Source organism: Amblyraja radiata, chromosome 3, assembly GCF_010909765.2.
Source record: "Amblyraja radiata isolate CabotCenter1 chromosome 3, sAmbRad1.1.pri, whole genome shotgun sequence".
Lineage (NCBI taxonomy): Eukaryota > Metazoa > Chordata > Chondrichthyes > Rajiformes > Rajidae > Amblyraja > Amblyraja radiata.
Window position 1 is genome coordinate 44538550 of NC_045958.1, and position 16429 is coordinate 44554978.

The 16429-nt window shown below is 46.5% G+C and overlaps 1 protein-coding gene across 1 annotated transcript in view; it reads left to right on the forward strand.

Moving 5' to 3' along the window:
• Window positions 1-16429, forward strand: part of secisbp2 (SECIS binding protein 2) — a 76665-nt gene that overhangs the window by 20672 nt on the left and 39564 nt on the right. Inside the window, exons 7-8 of the mRNA XM_033017732.1 lie at window positions 623-768; window positions 876-1013. Of these exons, the coding sequence (XP_032873623.1) occupies window positions 623-768; window positions 876-1013 (284 nt within the window). The remainder of the gene's footprint in view (window positions 1-622; window positions 769-875; window positions 1014-16429) is intronic.

A 16429-nucleotide genomic window follows, 5' to 3' on the forward strand; every position in this document is an offset into this window, starting at 1 on the left:
TGACTGTAAGTAGGTGCTTGATCGTGGACTCCTTGGGCCAAAGGGCCTGGTTCTGTGCTGCATTACTCTGACTATCGTTTGAAAATTTGTTTGATTTAGTTCTCATCTTAGCATCTTAGCTTTTTGGATTATGAAATATTCAGACAATATTTCACATGGACTTGTCAGTGGGAAACTTTGATTCGGCTGTGTGGGGATGTTTATGTTAAAGACTATCGTGTTCTGTGTTCTTTTTTATTTGTATGGTGACCCCCAAATTTCACTGTACCAATTGGTGCATGTGACAATAAATGTCTCTTGAATCTTGAATAGATAAAGTGGATATGTTTCATCATCCAATGTGATGATCTCCCAAATCATGAGCGGCAAAACTTTGTGTCCCAGAGTGCGTCCTTTTTGTTCTGCTTCATTATTGACCAAGAATTGGGTTGAATTGTTATATCAATATACTGCCTATTCTATTCAGTATTTTTAATATTTCACAACAAATTATTTTCTCATCTAAGTGTTATATTGTAAATAATCTGGGGTTTCAATTTAAACCAATATCGCAATAACCAGTGGCTTTGTTCTGTGTATTAATGCTATAAAATAAATTGTTACTCTTTTCTTGTTTCACTAGCAAGTTCAGTGGCATTGTCCTCTTTGCCTGTAACATCGAATACCACTTCATCAGTGTTGTCGTGGGCTAGAATTGTTTCGCAAGCACCTAAGAAGCCAGTTTTTAGTTCAGCTCCACCAAAGACACATGCACATAATGTTGCTCAGGTCAGGATGGAACCAAAATTCTTGGTTATTTTATATGTTGTAACCTTAAAATTATTCTCACTTTTATTTGTTGTTGTGATCAAATATGAAATGCAAAATTATTGCAGAGACATGAAGAAACAAAGGTGAAAGAAACTACTGGAAAAGTGAAAAAGAAGAAAAAGAAAAAGAAGCCAAAAGAAACTGATGACACTCCCAAACAAATTGAACCAAAGATAACCATCCAGGAGCTACCTCGATTTGAGGTACTTGACTTTGTATTTTAGTATTTAATTTGGTGGTGTTTGAGATGGTGTGTACTGGTAAGTTATTTTGCTTGAATGTGGTGGTTGTTTGTGGGCCAGAACTGAATTGTCATGGAATTCCTTCACATGAGAAATCTACTGTCCTTATCCAATCTGACGTACTTGCAACTCCAGACTCAATGTGCATAAACTCTTTATTGTTCCTTTATTGAGGAGACAGTTGGGGATGGACAGTAAATGCATCACTGCCAACAAAATTCTTATCCTGTGAACAAATAAACCCCTTGAGCAATAGGGTTTACATCTTTATATGTCACAGTTTGGTGATATATACAATATTAAGCATACATTTTGGAGAGACGATGACTAAGCTTTGCACGTTTGGCCAGTAAGGTCAGACTTAGTCAGATATGTCAGATGGGTCGGTGGGGGCGCTGCGAGTCAGCTGCCCTGCCAGCAGCGTGTTTGTTAATTCTGCTTTTTTTGTTTTTTTTAGTGTGTCCAAATGTTTGTTTTAGTGTCTTGTGTAGGGGGTGGTGGGGGGGGAGAAGGGGGGGGGACCGCTTTCGGTCGCCTCCTCGACGGAGATGCGACTTTTTCCATGTTGCCTCCCTCGCGGCCTAACAGCATGGATTGAAGCGCCTTTCCTGGAGTCGGAACCAGAGCTACAGCAGCTGGCGCAGCGTGGACCTTTTCCATCGCGGAGCGGGCGTACCCTTGCCGGGGGTCGTCAGAGAGGAGTGCTCCGATCGCTGGCCTGGTGACTTTGGCATCAAGGGGCTGTGGTCTGCGGAGTTTCTAGCCGCGGACGTGGCGTGGACTTACCATCCGGAGTCTGGGATCCCATGCCGGGGATTGCCGGAGAAGAGCTCCAACCGCCGGCCTGCAACCTATAACATCCTGAAGCCGCGGTGTCCGGTAAGAAAGTGCAGAATCGGGCACTCCAAGCCGCGGAGTGTGTTCGACCGTCCTGACGTCGGAGTTTGGATCATCCCGACGAGAGGGCCTGTACATTGGGCCGTCCGTAGCGGCGACTATGGAGGGTTCATGGCCCCGACCACGGTTGAACAGAGGAGGACTGGCTGAACTTTGTGCCTTCCACCACAGTGAAGAATGCTGTGGTAGATGTTTGTGTTAAGTGTTGTTAGAAATATTTTTCCCAACAAACGACAGCAACAGTAATTAAGATATAACTTGAATGTTTAATGAGAGAAATTCACACATAGAGTCTCTCTATGCTCAAATAAATCAAAGTCAAAAATCTCTGTAAATAGCTTCTACTGAGTCACCAAGGTGAAAGAGAGAACAGCCAATTATGTGCACAGAGCGTCCACACCAAAGGCTTGCGCTATTCAGACTGACGATACAGAGGATTTACACATATCTTTATACTCATATAACAGCCGTAAACACATGGTTAATAACAAAGAGGCTTCAGTTAAACACAATGGATCCTCTCAGCTACATTGGGGAAGAAACAAAGTATAAGCTATTAGTTTGGAAAGCGGTACAGCTGCAAGGGTAAGAACAGGCCTATTGTTCTTCTTACAGCTTGCTGGTATCAGCATTGGAGATCCAGATGCCCGGGAACATCCCTTATCTCTATTCTCATTGAGACAGCGAAGGTCGTTATGTTACAAGCTCTGTTCAGGATTCACAGGCTTTTGCAGCCTTTAAAACATTGGCCAATATTTTAAACTGTTTCCCAGCATGCTGTGTACAAAACGGAGGTTAATAGCAAATATAACTACATAAGCTAAATAAGATGGAGAATAACCGCACTAACTTTCACAACGAGGTCAAGCATTTTTAAAGGTACAGTCCCCGATAGCTATAGGAATGAATTTTTCTATCAGTGTTTAAGTGTATTTAAGTGTGTTTAAGTGTATCGCTGCTAGCAAATTCTTCACTTTGACTTTGATATAAATTGTAAATGCTGACCTGAAACTGTCCCAGCTACTGCCAGCCTAAACTTAAAGAATTATTATTTATTTAGATATCTGATCCATATACATTTGGTTGGGTTCAAGAACCAAGAGTGTTTTATTGTCATATGTCCCAGATAGAACAATGAAATTCTTACTTGCTGCAGCACAACAGAATATGTAAACATAGTACACTGTAAATAATATGATAAATGAGAGAGAAGAAAAAAAAGTTCACACACTCTCACACACACACACACACACACACACACACACACACACACACACACACACACACACACACACACACACACACACACACACACATATATATATATATATATATATATATACACATACACACATACTCAAAAAATCATACAATAATAGTGCAATAATAATAATAGTCTATTGTAGTTCAGAGCCTATATGAGGTTGTAGTGTTTGGTAGCCTAATGGCTGTAGGGAAGAAGCTGTTCCTGAACCTGGACGTTACAATTTTCAGGCTCCTGTACCTTCTTCCCGATGGCAGTGGTGAGATGAGTGTGTGGCCAGGATGGTGTAGGTCTCTGATGATGTTGGCTGCCTTTTTGAGGCAGCGACTCCGATAAATCCCTTTGATGGTGGGGAGGTCAGAGCCAGTGATGGACTGGGCAGAGGTCACAACTTTTTGCAGTCCTTTCCACTCCTGTACGTTTAAATTGCTGAACCAGGCCATGATGCAACCAGTCAATATGCTCTCTACTGTGCACCTGTAGAAGTTCAAGAGAATCCTCTTTGACATACCGAATCTCCATAATCTTCTCGGGAAGTCGAGGCACTGATGTGCCTTCTTTATAATTGCATCAGTGTGCTGGGTCAAGGAAAGATCTTCGGAAATATGCACGCCCAGGAATTTGACGTTTTTGACTCTCTCCACTATCGTCCCATTGATATAAACGGGATTGTGGTTCCTCATCCTTCCTCTTCCAAAGTCCACAATCAGTTCTTTGGTTTTACTGATATTGAGAGCCAGATTGTTGTGCTGGCACCATTTGGTCAATCAATCTCACTTCTATACTCTGACTCATCACCATCTGTAATTCGTCCCACAATGGTGGTGTCGTCAGCGAACTTGAAGATGGAGTTCGCACTGTATCCGGCAACACAGTCATGAGTATAGAGTGAGTAGAGCAGCAGGCTGAGCACGCAGCCTTGAGGTGCTCCCGAACTGATTATCACTGAGAATGAAGTATTTTTGCCAATTCACACAGACTGGTCTGTGGATGAGGAAGTTGAGGATCCAATTGCAGACGGATGCGCAGAGATCCAGTTCCGTGAACTTGGTAACCAGCTTGGAGAGGATGATGGTATTGAACACAGACCTGTAGTCTATAAACAACAGCCTGACCTAAGTGTTTTCATTGTCCAATTGGTCCAGTGCGGAATTGAGAGCCAGTGAGATCGCATCCTCCGTGGACCTATTGTGACGATAGGCGAACTGTAGTGGCTCGAGGTTCTTGTTGAGGTAGAGTTGATATGCCCCATAACCAACCTCTCAAAGCACTTCATCACCACGAACGTTAGTGGCACTGGTCGATAGTCGTTGAGGCACGTCACCTTATTCTTCTTGGTATTATTGATGCCCTCTTAAAGCAGGTGGGAACATCAGTAGTGAGAGGTTGAAAATGTCCACAAAAACTCCAGCCAGTTGGTCTGCACAGGTTTTGAGAACTCGACCGGGTATACTATCAGGCTTTCCGAGCATTCACCCCCCTGAAGGATCTTCTGACGTCGGCCTCTGTGACTGTAATACCATCAGGGAGCATGGGGGCTCGGGAAGGCACATCAGTGTTCTTCCTATCAAAACGTGCGTAGAACGCATTGAGCTCGTCAGGGAGTGACGCGTCGCTGTCGCTTGAGCTGCCTCCTGATTTCACCTTGTAGGAGGTGATAGCATTCAAATCCTGCCACAGTTGTCGAACATCTGCCCCATCCTCCAGCTTTGAGCGGAAGTCCTTTTTGATGGTCTTGTCAAGGTCGTATCTGGACTTCTTATAGACCTCTGCATCACCAGACCTGAATGCCCGGGATCTGGTCTTCAGAATAAAGCGGATCTCCTGGTTCATTCAAGGCTTTTCGTTAGGAAACACTCAGAAGATTTTGGTAGGAACACAGTCCTCCACACATTTCCTTATAAAGTCTGTAATGACAGTGAAGTATTCATTCAGGTCCGTTTGCGAGTCCTTGAACATTCCCAGTCTACTGACTCAAAGCAGACCTGTAGTTGTTCCTCTGCCTCCCCAGACCAGCTCTGTGCAGTCCCCACCTCTGGGGATGCTTTCTTCAGTTGCTGCCTGTATGCAGGAAGAAGCAGCACCGCTGAATGGTCGGATTTCCCAAAGTGAGGGTGAGGGATAGAGCGATAGGCATCCTTGATGGTCGTGTAGCAGTGATCAAGGGTGTCTAATCCTCTGGTGCTGCAGGAGACATGTTGATGATAGATTGGGAGTGAGGTTTGGGTCATGTACGTAAGGTCATCGGGTCAAAGGGCGTGACGCATGGAGCAGCTCAATCCTTCTGGAGAACATGGTAGCCTCCGGCATACACTGTTAACACATGAAACACGTACTTTCCTATCTGTTAAAAACCGCCGATATGGTCAATTTTTGCGCTGTAAATAATCGTGGAGGATGACTGAGCGCTCTGAACCAAATGCTTTGGTATTTTTGCTCTGAACCCAAGCACCAAGGTGTAAACGGCCGAAGGAGCGCATCCCTCGGGACGGCCCCCACTCTCCCCCCAGGGTCAGAGCTGTCCGACCACGGCCGCCCTCCGCCCACCCTCCCCCTGTGCGGCCGCACTGTCACGGGCTGTGGGTTGGCAGCGCCCACACACGGGGCCGGTAGAGTGGGACCGCAGCCGAGGGCAGTGGACAAACGTGGACGAAAACCCGGCAACGTCCCCGTCAGCTGCAGCAGAGTTGGGGACAGTCTGGTCCCTCCGCCCACCCAGAGTCATTGACCGCGCTGCACCGGCACCCCGACCTCTGACCCCCCCCCCCACTGACCACCCGGCAACGTCCCTGTCAGCTGCAGCAGAGTTGGGGACAGTCTGGTCCCTCCGCCCACCCAGAGACACGGACCACACAGCACCAGCATCCCGACCTCTAACCCCCCCCCCCCCACTGACCCCCCACCAAACCCCCCCCCCCCCCCCCGCCCTGACTAAAATGTTGTCAGCTAAAAAACAAACATTAAACAGTCCATTGTGAGTGAAAAAAAAACAAATCCAACATAGGAAATAAGCAAATAATTGTATACAAATGGTGAGCTTTAGAAAATAATGTAAATTGCTTTTGGATTTGGTGTGTTGAGTATGGATTTCCCGGGACACGGAAAACAGGACAGAGAAAAGGTGTTCTGATGTTTTTCCTCCTGCACATTTATTAATTTTGGGTGACTCGGATTCAAGGATTTACAGAGGCTTTGTTAGTTTCCTCTGGGAATAATTAGCATGTTGATTTGAATTTTGGAAGCTATTAGCCAATTAATTAGCAAGATGCGAGGCACCTTGGATATCTTGATATTATAATAAGAAGTGAAGGCCATCCATGGCAACAATGTCTTGCAGTTGTGAAATCTGTAGGTGCATGAGAGAGGAACACCAACAGAAGGGCTGAGGTTGCAGCGCAGAGGACTACACTCAGAGGCTCAACTTTCTGGAAAAGGTGCGCTCACACAAGTTGAGATTGTTATGACAAGAGCACTAACTTTGGCAATTCTGTGTTTTGTTTCCATTGTCACTATTTGCAAGGATCCTGTTCGATTTGGATAATTCAGCACAATATGAAAACAAAGATGCAGCAAATTGGAGTCAAAAGTGAAATAATTTGCTTGGAAAAGTTCAGTTTTGTGTATTAAGCAGCACATTAAATAAGTGATTGGATATGGGCTTTGAACAACACTAGAGGGCACTACAGCCTTTTGATTACAATTATTTTAGTAAAGAATGTTGTTATGTTAAACAAGGTTTCTTTTTTCCCCATTTCACTTTCCACATGACATGTGGTGGCACATTGAGCTCTCTTTATTAATTATTTTTTGTATCTTCCAATGTTTATTAGAATTTTAAAGTTTACACTTTACCTATGAATCAAGGAATTTGCATTTGAGAACCACGTTGTCTCAGTGAAGTTCAGTTTCATATCATAAGGTCATACGTGATAGGAGCAGAATTCGGCCGTTCGGCCCATCAAGTCTATTCCGCCATTCAATTGTGGCTGATCTATCTCGTCCTCCTAAACCCATTCTCCTGCCTTCTCCCCATAACCCCTGACACCTGTACTAATCAATAATCTATCTGCCTTAAAAATATCCATTGACTTGACATCCACAGCCTTCTTTGGCAAAGAATTCCACAGATTCACCACCCTCTGACTAAAGAAATTCCTCCTCATCTCCTTCCTAAAGGAACATCCTTTAATTCTGCGGCTATGACCTTGAGACCTAGACTCTCTCACTAGTGGAAACATCCTCTCCACATCCACTCTATCCAAGCCTTTCAATATGCTGTATGTTCCAATGAGGTCCCCCCTCATTCTTCTAAACTCCAGCAAGTACAAACCCAGTGCCGTCAAACGCTAATTATATGTTAACCCACTCATTCCTACGATCATTCTTGTAAACCACCTCCTAGGCCCTCTCCTGAGCCAGCATATCCTTCCTCAGATATGGTGCCCAAAATTGCTCACAATACCTCAAATGCGGCCTGACCTGCACCTTATTGAGTCTCAGCATTACATCCCTGTGTTTGTATTCTAGCCCTCTTGAAATAAATGTGTTTGCTTTCTATTATTCTAATATTCTGCAAATGGCAACTATAACAATTTACATAATTGTGAAAAAGCAATATAAAAGATTTCCCGGTTATTCTTGTTTGGTTGAGAGCAAATTTCATCAGGGACAAGGAGACTGCCTTTAATTTTTTTTCTGGACGTGAGCATTGCTGGCAAAGCCATTATTTGTTTCCCATATCTAAAATACCTTCAAAACATAAAACCAACTCATTTATCTGTAAGGCGAAAGTACTGTCAGAGTACTGTTGCATATGGAGTTCCAGGATTTTGACCCTGTGGCAGGAAGGAACATGGATGTAACTCCAAGTCAAGAAATTTGGGGGTATTTCCATGCTTCTGTTAACCTTGTCATTCTTGGTAGAGTCTGTGGTTTGGAGAAGTCCTGGCACCAGCAAAATAGATGATGCATACTGCAGCTATGGTCATAGAGTACAGGAACAGGGCTTATCCATGCTAACCACCAAGTATCTACCATACTAATGCTATTTACCGGTTCTGGGTCTGTGGCCTTCCATGCCTTTTAAGTGCTCATCTAGAAACTTGATGGTCTTACCACCTTCTGGGTGGAAAGAATGGACTTGCTTATATCCTCTCTGTCTTTTTTTACACACCTCCGCTATAGGGAAAGGTTTACTCTGTCTACCCTATCTGTGCTCATCATAATTTTGTGTACTTCCATCAAGTCCCTCCACAACCATCACCACTCCAAGAAAAACGAGCCCAGCCCCATCCGGTTTCTTACATGTAACTGAAATCCTCCATCCCAGGCAACATCTTGGATAATCTTCTTGGCACCCTCTCCAGTGCAATCATGTCCTCTTTCTGCACTGAGACAACTAGAACTGTACATAGTGTTTCAGATGGGGCCTCACCACTGTTTTAGAAAGCTGTACCATAATTTCCCAGCAAAATTCTATGTCCCAACTAATGAAGGTTAGTTAGCATTAATTGGAAGCGTTAATTACTATATTTATGTATTACCTTCGGGGATTTTATGACTTCTACTCAAAGGCTGTTCTGTTCCTCACCATCAACAATTTTTGAGTCATTTGCACACTCACTAATTGTACCTCCCCATTAACATCCGAGTCATTAATGTATGTATGTAATGTACTGATCCCTGTGGTACACAACTGATCACAAGCTTCCAATCTAAAAAAAACAACCCTTCATCGTCACCTTCTGCCGTGCTCCGCGAACGGGCCGGTTCAAACTCCGCGAGTGGTCGCTGCCGCCGCCACGGTTCCGGGGCCGAGTCGGGTCGCCGCTGCCGCTACGGTTCCGGGGCCGAGTCGGGTCGCCGCTGCCGCTACGGTTCCGGGGCCGAGTCGGGTCGCCGCTGCCGCCACAGCTCCGGGGCCCAGTCGGGTCTCCGCTGCCGCCGCCACAGCCACAGCTCCGGGGCCGAGTCGGGTCACCGCGGCCGCTGCCGCCACGGTTCCGGGGCCGAGTTGGGTCGCCGCTGCCGCCACAGTTCCGGGGCCGAGTCGGATCTCCGCTGCCGCTGCCACAGCACCGAGGCTGCCAGCTCCGCCATTAGGCCTCGGCGCAGACGGAGACGGGGATGGGGAATACGACAGAAAAAAAGTCGCATCCCCCGAATGAAGAGACTAAAACATGTTTCTCCCACCCCACCCACACACATACACAACTTAATAAAACAAAATTAATTTAAACATGACAAAGGAACAAAAAGAAAGAAAAAAAACAGACGACTGCAGGTGGGCCGCAGCTGTTAAGCTTTGAAAAGGCCTAAACGCCTTACCCCTTATTCTTAAACTGTGGCCACTGGTTCTGGACTACCCCAACATCTGGACCCTTTAGCGTGTCCAAACCCTTAATAATCTTATGTTTCAATAAGATTTCCTCTCATCCTTCTCCCACACTCCAAAGATATACAGGTTTGTACGTTAATTGGCTTCTGTAAATTGTCCTAGTGTGTTGGATAGTACTACTAGTGTACAGGATGTTCAATGGTCGGTGTGGACTTGGTGGGCCGCAGGGCCTGTTTCCACGCTGTATCTCGAAGGTCAAAAATTAGGAAAGTTTCAATCCCCTTCTACAATAATCTCATTGCCTCTCTATAATCTATTATGCTCTACTATAATCTCAAATACCTCTCTGTGATTTGCCTAGATATCTGTTCCTTTATTTCCATATGACTGTTTGGGTGGCCTGTAAAATAATCCCAACAAAGTGATGGATTATTTATTTTTTATTTCTAAATTCTAGCTGTAAGGCTCCATTTGAAAAGTTTTCTTGTGTATTCTCTACAACTCCCTAATCATTCCTGCAATGCCATTCTCTCTTTTATGTCCCCTTTTATGGTAAGTAAGTTAATCAGCACTTTTTAATTAATCTGCTTTACAGTCAAATTCCTTGCATTAAAATAAATGCTAATTATCTTACCTATCATGCTTAGCATACTGGATCTAATGTTCCTTCTACATTTGAATATACCTCCTTCTTAACTATACACATACTCTGTGTTCCATTCCCCAGCCAAATTACTTTAAACCCCAACAGGACAGCAACCTCCCTGCATGGATATTGGGGCCATTTTGGTTCAGTCTTCATTCAACCTTCATTGGAGGTTGAGGGGAGACATTAGAGAAGTATATCCAATTATGACAGGCATAGATAGGGTAGACAATCAGAACCTTTTTCCCAGGGTGGAAATGTCCAACACTAGAGTGCATAGCAATAAGTTGAGAGGGGTAAAGTCAAATGGAGATGTGCGGGGCAAGTTTTTTACACAGAGGCTGGTGGAAGCTTGGATACATTGCCAGGGGTGGTGGTGGTGGCAGATACAATGTTGGCATTTAAGATATGCACATGGAAGTGTAGGGAATAAAGGGATATGGATTATGTGCAGGCAGATGAGATCAGTTCAGCTCGCCATCACGTTCGCTGCAAACCTTGTGATTCGTGTGCTGCACCGTTCCATGTTCTATGTAGGTGCAAGCTGTCCTGCTTGTACAGGTACAACCTACCCTAGAAACAATCCTAAACATCTCAAAAATATGAAGTAGCTTTCCTATTTCATCCCATTAGCCACACATTAAGTAGACCATCATCTTGTTTCTATTACTTGGAAGCACATGGCACCTTAAGCGATCATGAGAGGTCCTGCTCAATAATCTGCTACCTAACTCACTAAATTCATGTTCTGCCTATGTTGTGAACACTGATGTACCAAAACTGTTCACCCTCTCGCTGCAGAATACCTTGCAGCTACTACTGGACATCCCTGGCCCCAGCACCAGGAGGCAGCATACCACTTGAGAGTTTTTTGTGACCACAGAATTGCACACGATCGGGTCTCCGACATCTATAGTGCTCGTATTATTCCTCTGTAGTTGTGCAGCAGTGGCAACTATTATGCAAAGAGACCAATTCTTCACAACATTGTCCAACTTGGTATATCTGTTTGAGATGGGGATGACAACAGGTGACGCCTGCAATACCTGCCTGGCTTACAATTCTTCTTGGTCGGCCACTGTTTTCCAGCCACTGCAGCTATTGTTTACAGTGTGATCAGCTCTCTATAAATGCTATCCACAATGTTCTCATTGTTGCCGATACTCCGTAGTGAATCCATCTGCATCTCCAGCTGTGCAATGCGGTCAGTCATAAGCCACAGCTGCATACTTGTTGCACTCAAGGACACTGGAGGTCTCTGATTTCCTGCATATTGGGAAAAGGAGAAGTACAACGGGATCTGGGGGTCCTTGAACATCAGTCTATGAAAGTAAGCATTCAAGTACAGCAGGCAGTGAAGAAAGCGAATGGCATGTTGGCCTTTATAACAAGAGGAATTGAATATAGGAGCAAAAAGGTCCTTCTGCAGTTCTACAGAGCCCTAGTGAGACCACACCTGGAGTATTGTGTGCAGTTGTGGTCCCCTAATTTGAGGAAGGACATTCTTGCTATTGAGGGAGTGCAGCGTAGGTTTACAAGGTTAATTCCCGGGACTGTCATGTGCTGAGAGAATGGAGCAGCTGGGCTTGTACACTCTGGAGTTTAGAAGGATGAGAGGGTATCTCATTGAAACATATAAGATTGTTAAGGGCTTGGACACACTAGAGGCAGGAAACATGTTCCCGATGTTGGGGGAGTCCAGAACCAGGGGCCATAGTTTAAGAATAAGGAGTAAGCCATTTAGAACGGAGACGAGGAAATATTTTTTCTCACAGGGAGTGGTGAGTCTGTGGAATTCTCTGCCTCCGAGGGCAGTGGAGGCAGGTTCTCTGGATGCTTTCAGGAGAGAGCTAGATAGGGCTCTTAAAAATAGCGGAGTCAGGGGATATGGGGAGAAGGCAGGAACGGGGTACTGATTGGGGATGATCAGCCATGATCACATTGAATGGCGGTGCTGGCTCGAAGGGCCAAATGGCCTGCTCCTGCACCTATTGTGAGGAACTTTCTGTGGGTCTGAGTTCTACTACCCTTGCACTCATCACTTAGTTATGTTCTTTTAGTTTAGAGTACTGGTTACACAAGTAACCACCTTCTATTTTAAAGGCCTACTCTAAAGTTCCTGTCAGAGTTAAAGATAACCATAACTGACACTTGCTGTAGCCCACACTCTGTAACTGCTGCACTCCAGCAACAGGTGCAAAACAGTGGTTTCTGTATCTTTATCTACTATGACAGCTCTAGTCCAAACAACAGAACTTGAATTGACTTAATGAAGAGCTGGAGGTAGAGGGATTTTGTGTTCAGTGTTGAATTGGAAGCTAATTAAATTACTGTTTTTAACCTGGGTCGTATTGAATTTCTTGATTGCTGGAGGTAATTCCAATGGCTGTGAATACTAAACGGTTTGACTCTCTGTCACATTATGGTTATTGCTTGATGTTGTGTGGCATGAATTAGGGCTGTCAACATTGGGTGAGAGATGAGAGTGGGAAATTGCGAGGGAGCGTAGCGACCGAGGGTGTGGGAGGGGGAAGCCGGGCGAGTGAGTGGGTTGCGAAATGCGGAGAGAGACAGAAGTGGCCTCTGACTCTCTGGAAACCCACAGCTGGAATGAGCGGGCGGGCGGGGTATGGGAGGGGCTGGGCTTCACAAGCTGCACGGGCAGCGCGGAGAAGCTTCAGCGTGTGAGGCGCTTCTGAGCTCGAGATCTGCAGAACAAAGATCCTATAGCGGAGCTGAGCTGTAGGATCTTTGTTCTGCAGAACTTTATCGATCTTTCTGCGCCTTTTGAAGAACGGGGGGGTGGGGGGAGAAGGATTTTATTAAAATTGTGTACATAAACACGACGAAATTTAATGAGGAGTGGATACTTGGAATGAAAAGTGAAATATCTATCGAAATGGAAAAAATCTGGGCGTTTGTGGGTCTGGTGTTGGCGTAGCAACGAATCAAAGGCTGACACCCAAAGGCTGGAAACCACAAGACAGGCAGAAACACACACACACAGATTTAATATTATACTTGACCAAGTGCAGACCCGTTGGGTCTGCTCCCCCAATGCAGCCGTACCCTACCCGTAGCCCCCACGGGAGATGTGGTCCTCCAACTGAAGATTTGAGCACTCAGCAGTGCGGCTGTTTTTAAACATGGCGTGTTTGAGGCGAGTGGCGGGCACCAGCAAACGTTATGGTCGCTGGCCAGCAGGAGGCGACAAAATGATAGCGTGGCGGGGGGGAGGGGGGGGGGGGGAGAAGGATTTTATTAAAAATGTGTACATAAACATGACAACATTTAACGAGGAGTGGATACTTGGAATGAAAAGTGAAATCTCTACCGAAATGGAAACAATCTGGGCATTTGTGGGTCTGGTGTTGGCGTAGCAACGAATCAAAGGCTGGCACCCACAGGCTGGCAACCACAAGACAGGCAAAAACACACACACACACAGTTTTAATATATTACTAGACCAAGTGCAGACCCGTTGGGTCTGTTCCCCCAACGTGCGGTTGTGGGGGGGGAGGCGGCATGCAGCGTCACACACACTAACTATCCCCCCCCGCACTCACGCTAATTACCCCCCTTGATATTATATTAATATTATTAATTTGCTCCTTTTACCCCATAACCACCCTATCTACTGACGCATAGCCCCCAACTTGCAGTCACATCTAGAGAGGAGGGGGAGGGGGGGGGTAGAGAGTGAGGGCAGAGAGAGAGGGCAGAGAGAGAAGGGGCAGAGACACAGAGAGAGGGGCAAGAGGGAGAGGGGGTGGCGAGGAGGAGAAGAGGGAGGGTGGGTGAGAGGGGAAAGGTGGGGGTGGAGGGGAGGAGCGAGAGAGGGTGAGAGTGAGGGGAGGGGGAGAGGTGGGGAGCAGGGAGGGTGGAGGGAAGGGGGTAGGGTGTGTGGAGGGGAGGGGGGTTTAGGGGAGGGACGGTGGGGGAGGGGAGGAGTGGGAGAAAAGGGGGGGAGAGGAGGGGTGGGAGAGGAGGGGGTTGAGGACGGGGGGAGGAGAGGGGGGCAGAGGGAGAGGAGGGGGGTGGAGGGAAGGGGGGTAGGGGTGTGGAGGGGAGGGGGGTTTAGGGAAGGGACGGTGGGGGAGGGGAGGAGGGGGAGAGAGAGAGGGGGGGAGAGGAGAGGGGGGGAGGAGAGGGGGGAGAGAGGAGAGGGGGGGAGAGAGGAGAGGGGGGGAGAGAGGAGAGGGGGGGAGAGAGAGGAGAGGGGGGGAGAGAGGAGAGAGGAGAGGGGGAGAGAGGAGAGAGGAGAGGGGGGGAGAGAGGAGAGGGGGGGGAGAGAGGAGGGGGGGGGAGAGAGGAGAGGGGGGGGAGAGAGGGGAGGGGGGGGAGAGAGGAGAGGGGGGGAGAGAGGAGGGGGGGGAGAGAGGAGAGGGGGGGAGAGAGGAGAGGGGGGGGAGAGAGGAGAGGGGGGGGGAGAGAGGAGAGGGGGGGGAGAGAGGAGAGGGGGGGGAGAGAGGAGAGGAGGGGGGGAGAGGAGGGGGGGAGAGAGGAGAGGAGGGGGGGGGAGAGAGGAGGGGGGGGAGAGAGGAGAGGAGGGGGGGGGAGAGAGGAGAGGAGGGGGGGGGAGAGAGGAGAGGGGGGGGGGGAGAGGAGAGGGGGGGGGGGGGGAGAGGAGAGGGGGGGGGAGGAGGAGAAGGGGGGGAGAGAGAGTGCCTTTTTATTTCAACCCAAAGCCCCCAAACAACCATTTGCAGGCAGTGCTTTTTTACTTTAACCATATTTTCATTTTCAAACCACATTAAGGGTACTTACAGTTGTGTGTACATGTGTTCAGTGTTATTCACAGCTCAGAGAAACGTGACCTTCCTCCAGCTTGCAGACTAATTGAGGCACACCACTTCCTGGTTTTATAGTCCATCCCCCCTGCCGCCAGCGGGGGCAGCAGAGAGAATGGGGAATTTTGTAAAATCATTAATATATGTGCCATTTTTCAACGACTGGAAAAATCCTCGGCACACATGCGGCGGAGGAGGGCTCTGAGCGAGGTGGCCAAAAATGACGGCCGTAGGTGGCAGCGTTCTCTCGGAAATCGCTGCACAGATCGCCAAAACCGGTCAAGAACAGACTTTTAGTAATATAGATAGATAGATATGATTTTGTTGAGCGTGAGAAATTCTGTGATGAGCGTGCGAGTGGGAGAATTTTGTGAAATGCGTGAGTCTCACGCTCAATGCGTGAGAGTTGGTACCCCTGCATGAATGTTCATTGCCAGTTGGCCACCCATGCTAGATTGTTGTCAAGGCCTAATTACACAAAGACTTGGACTGCTCCATCCTCTGGTTGCAAATGGAATTGAACATTGTGAAATCATAATGGAACATCTCCATTTCTGATGGTAGATCACTGATGAAGTTGCTGAAGCTATTTGGACCTAAGATGTTGCCCTGGGTGCCCCTGCAGTGATTTTGTGGGTCGATTGGCTCCATTGTGTTGCTTCAACCACCAGAAGGTTTAAAACCTTGAAGTCCATTGACGTCAGTTTTATCAGGATTCTTTGAAACCACACTTGATCAAATGGAGCTTTGATGTCAAGGGCAGTCATTCCCACTTTGCTTTTGAAATTCAGATCTTTTAGACACACAGCAGAGATGAAGTCTTGAGGCATGTGGTCGTTGGTGCTGTTGAAACAATGATTTGTTGAATCAGTGTCACAGGGCATAGATTTGTTGAGTATGTGTCACAGGGCAGAGGACAAAGGGTGGCATAGTTCTGGATCTTTCCAGGAAATTGAACAGCGGCACTTTACATAATTTTCAAAGCTGCAATTCATTACTTTGCTTCTTTATAGGTAATCTAAAGGGAAAAGAATAGTACTTAGAGCTTTCAAATATGTATATTTGAATATACTTTAAAAAAATTAAATAGTGCAAAGAACAAGAATAGAAGTGATCATCTTATGCTTTGTTACTGTTCCGATTATGATCAAGGTCACAAAACATAGAACATAGTACAACACAGGAACAGACCTTAAAGCCCCTAATGTCCATGACGTACAAACTTGGGAAACTTTCCTCATTGCCAGATAGATATATGCCAGTCTTGTTACTGTATTTCAACATCTTGGCTAAAGGCATGCTTTGTTCTGGAGTGCGAGTCTTCAGAACCTCAGCCAGGCCGATTTTTGCTCTTATTACTTTATTTCTTTGATGTCATGTGCAGTGAATCAAATTGAACAGCAGCACTTTACATACGTTTCAAATCAGCAAATCTTCTTCATA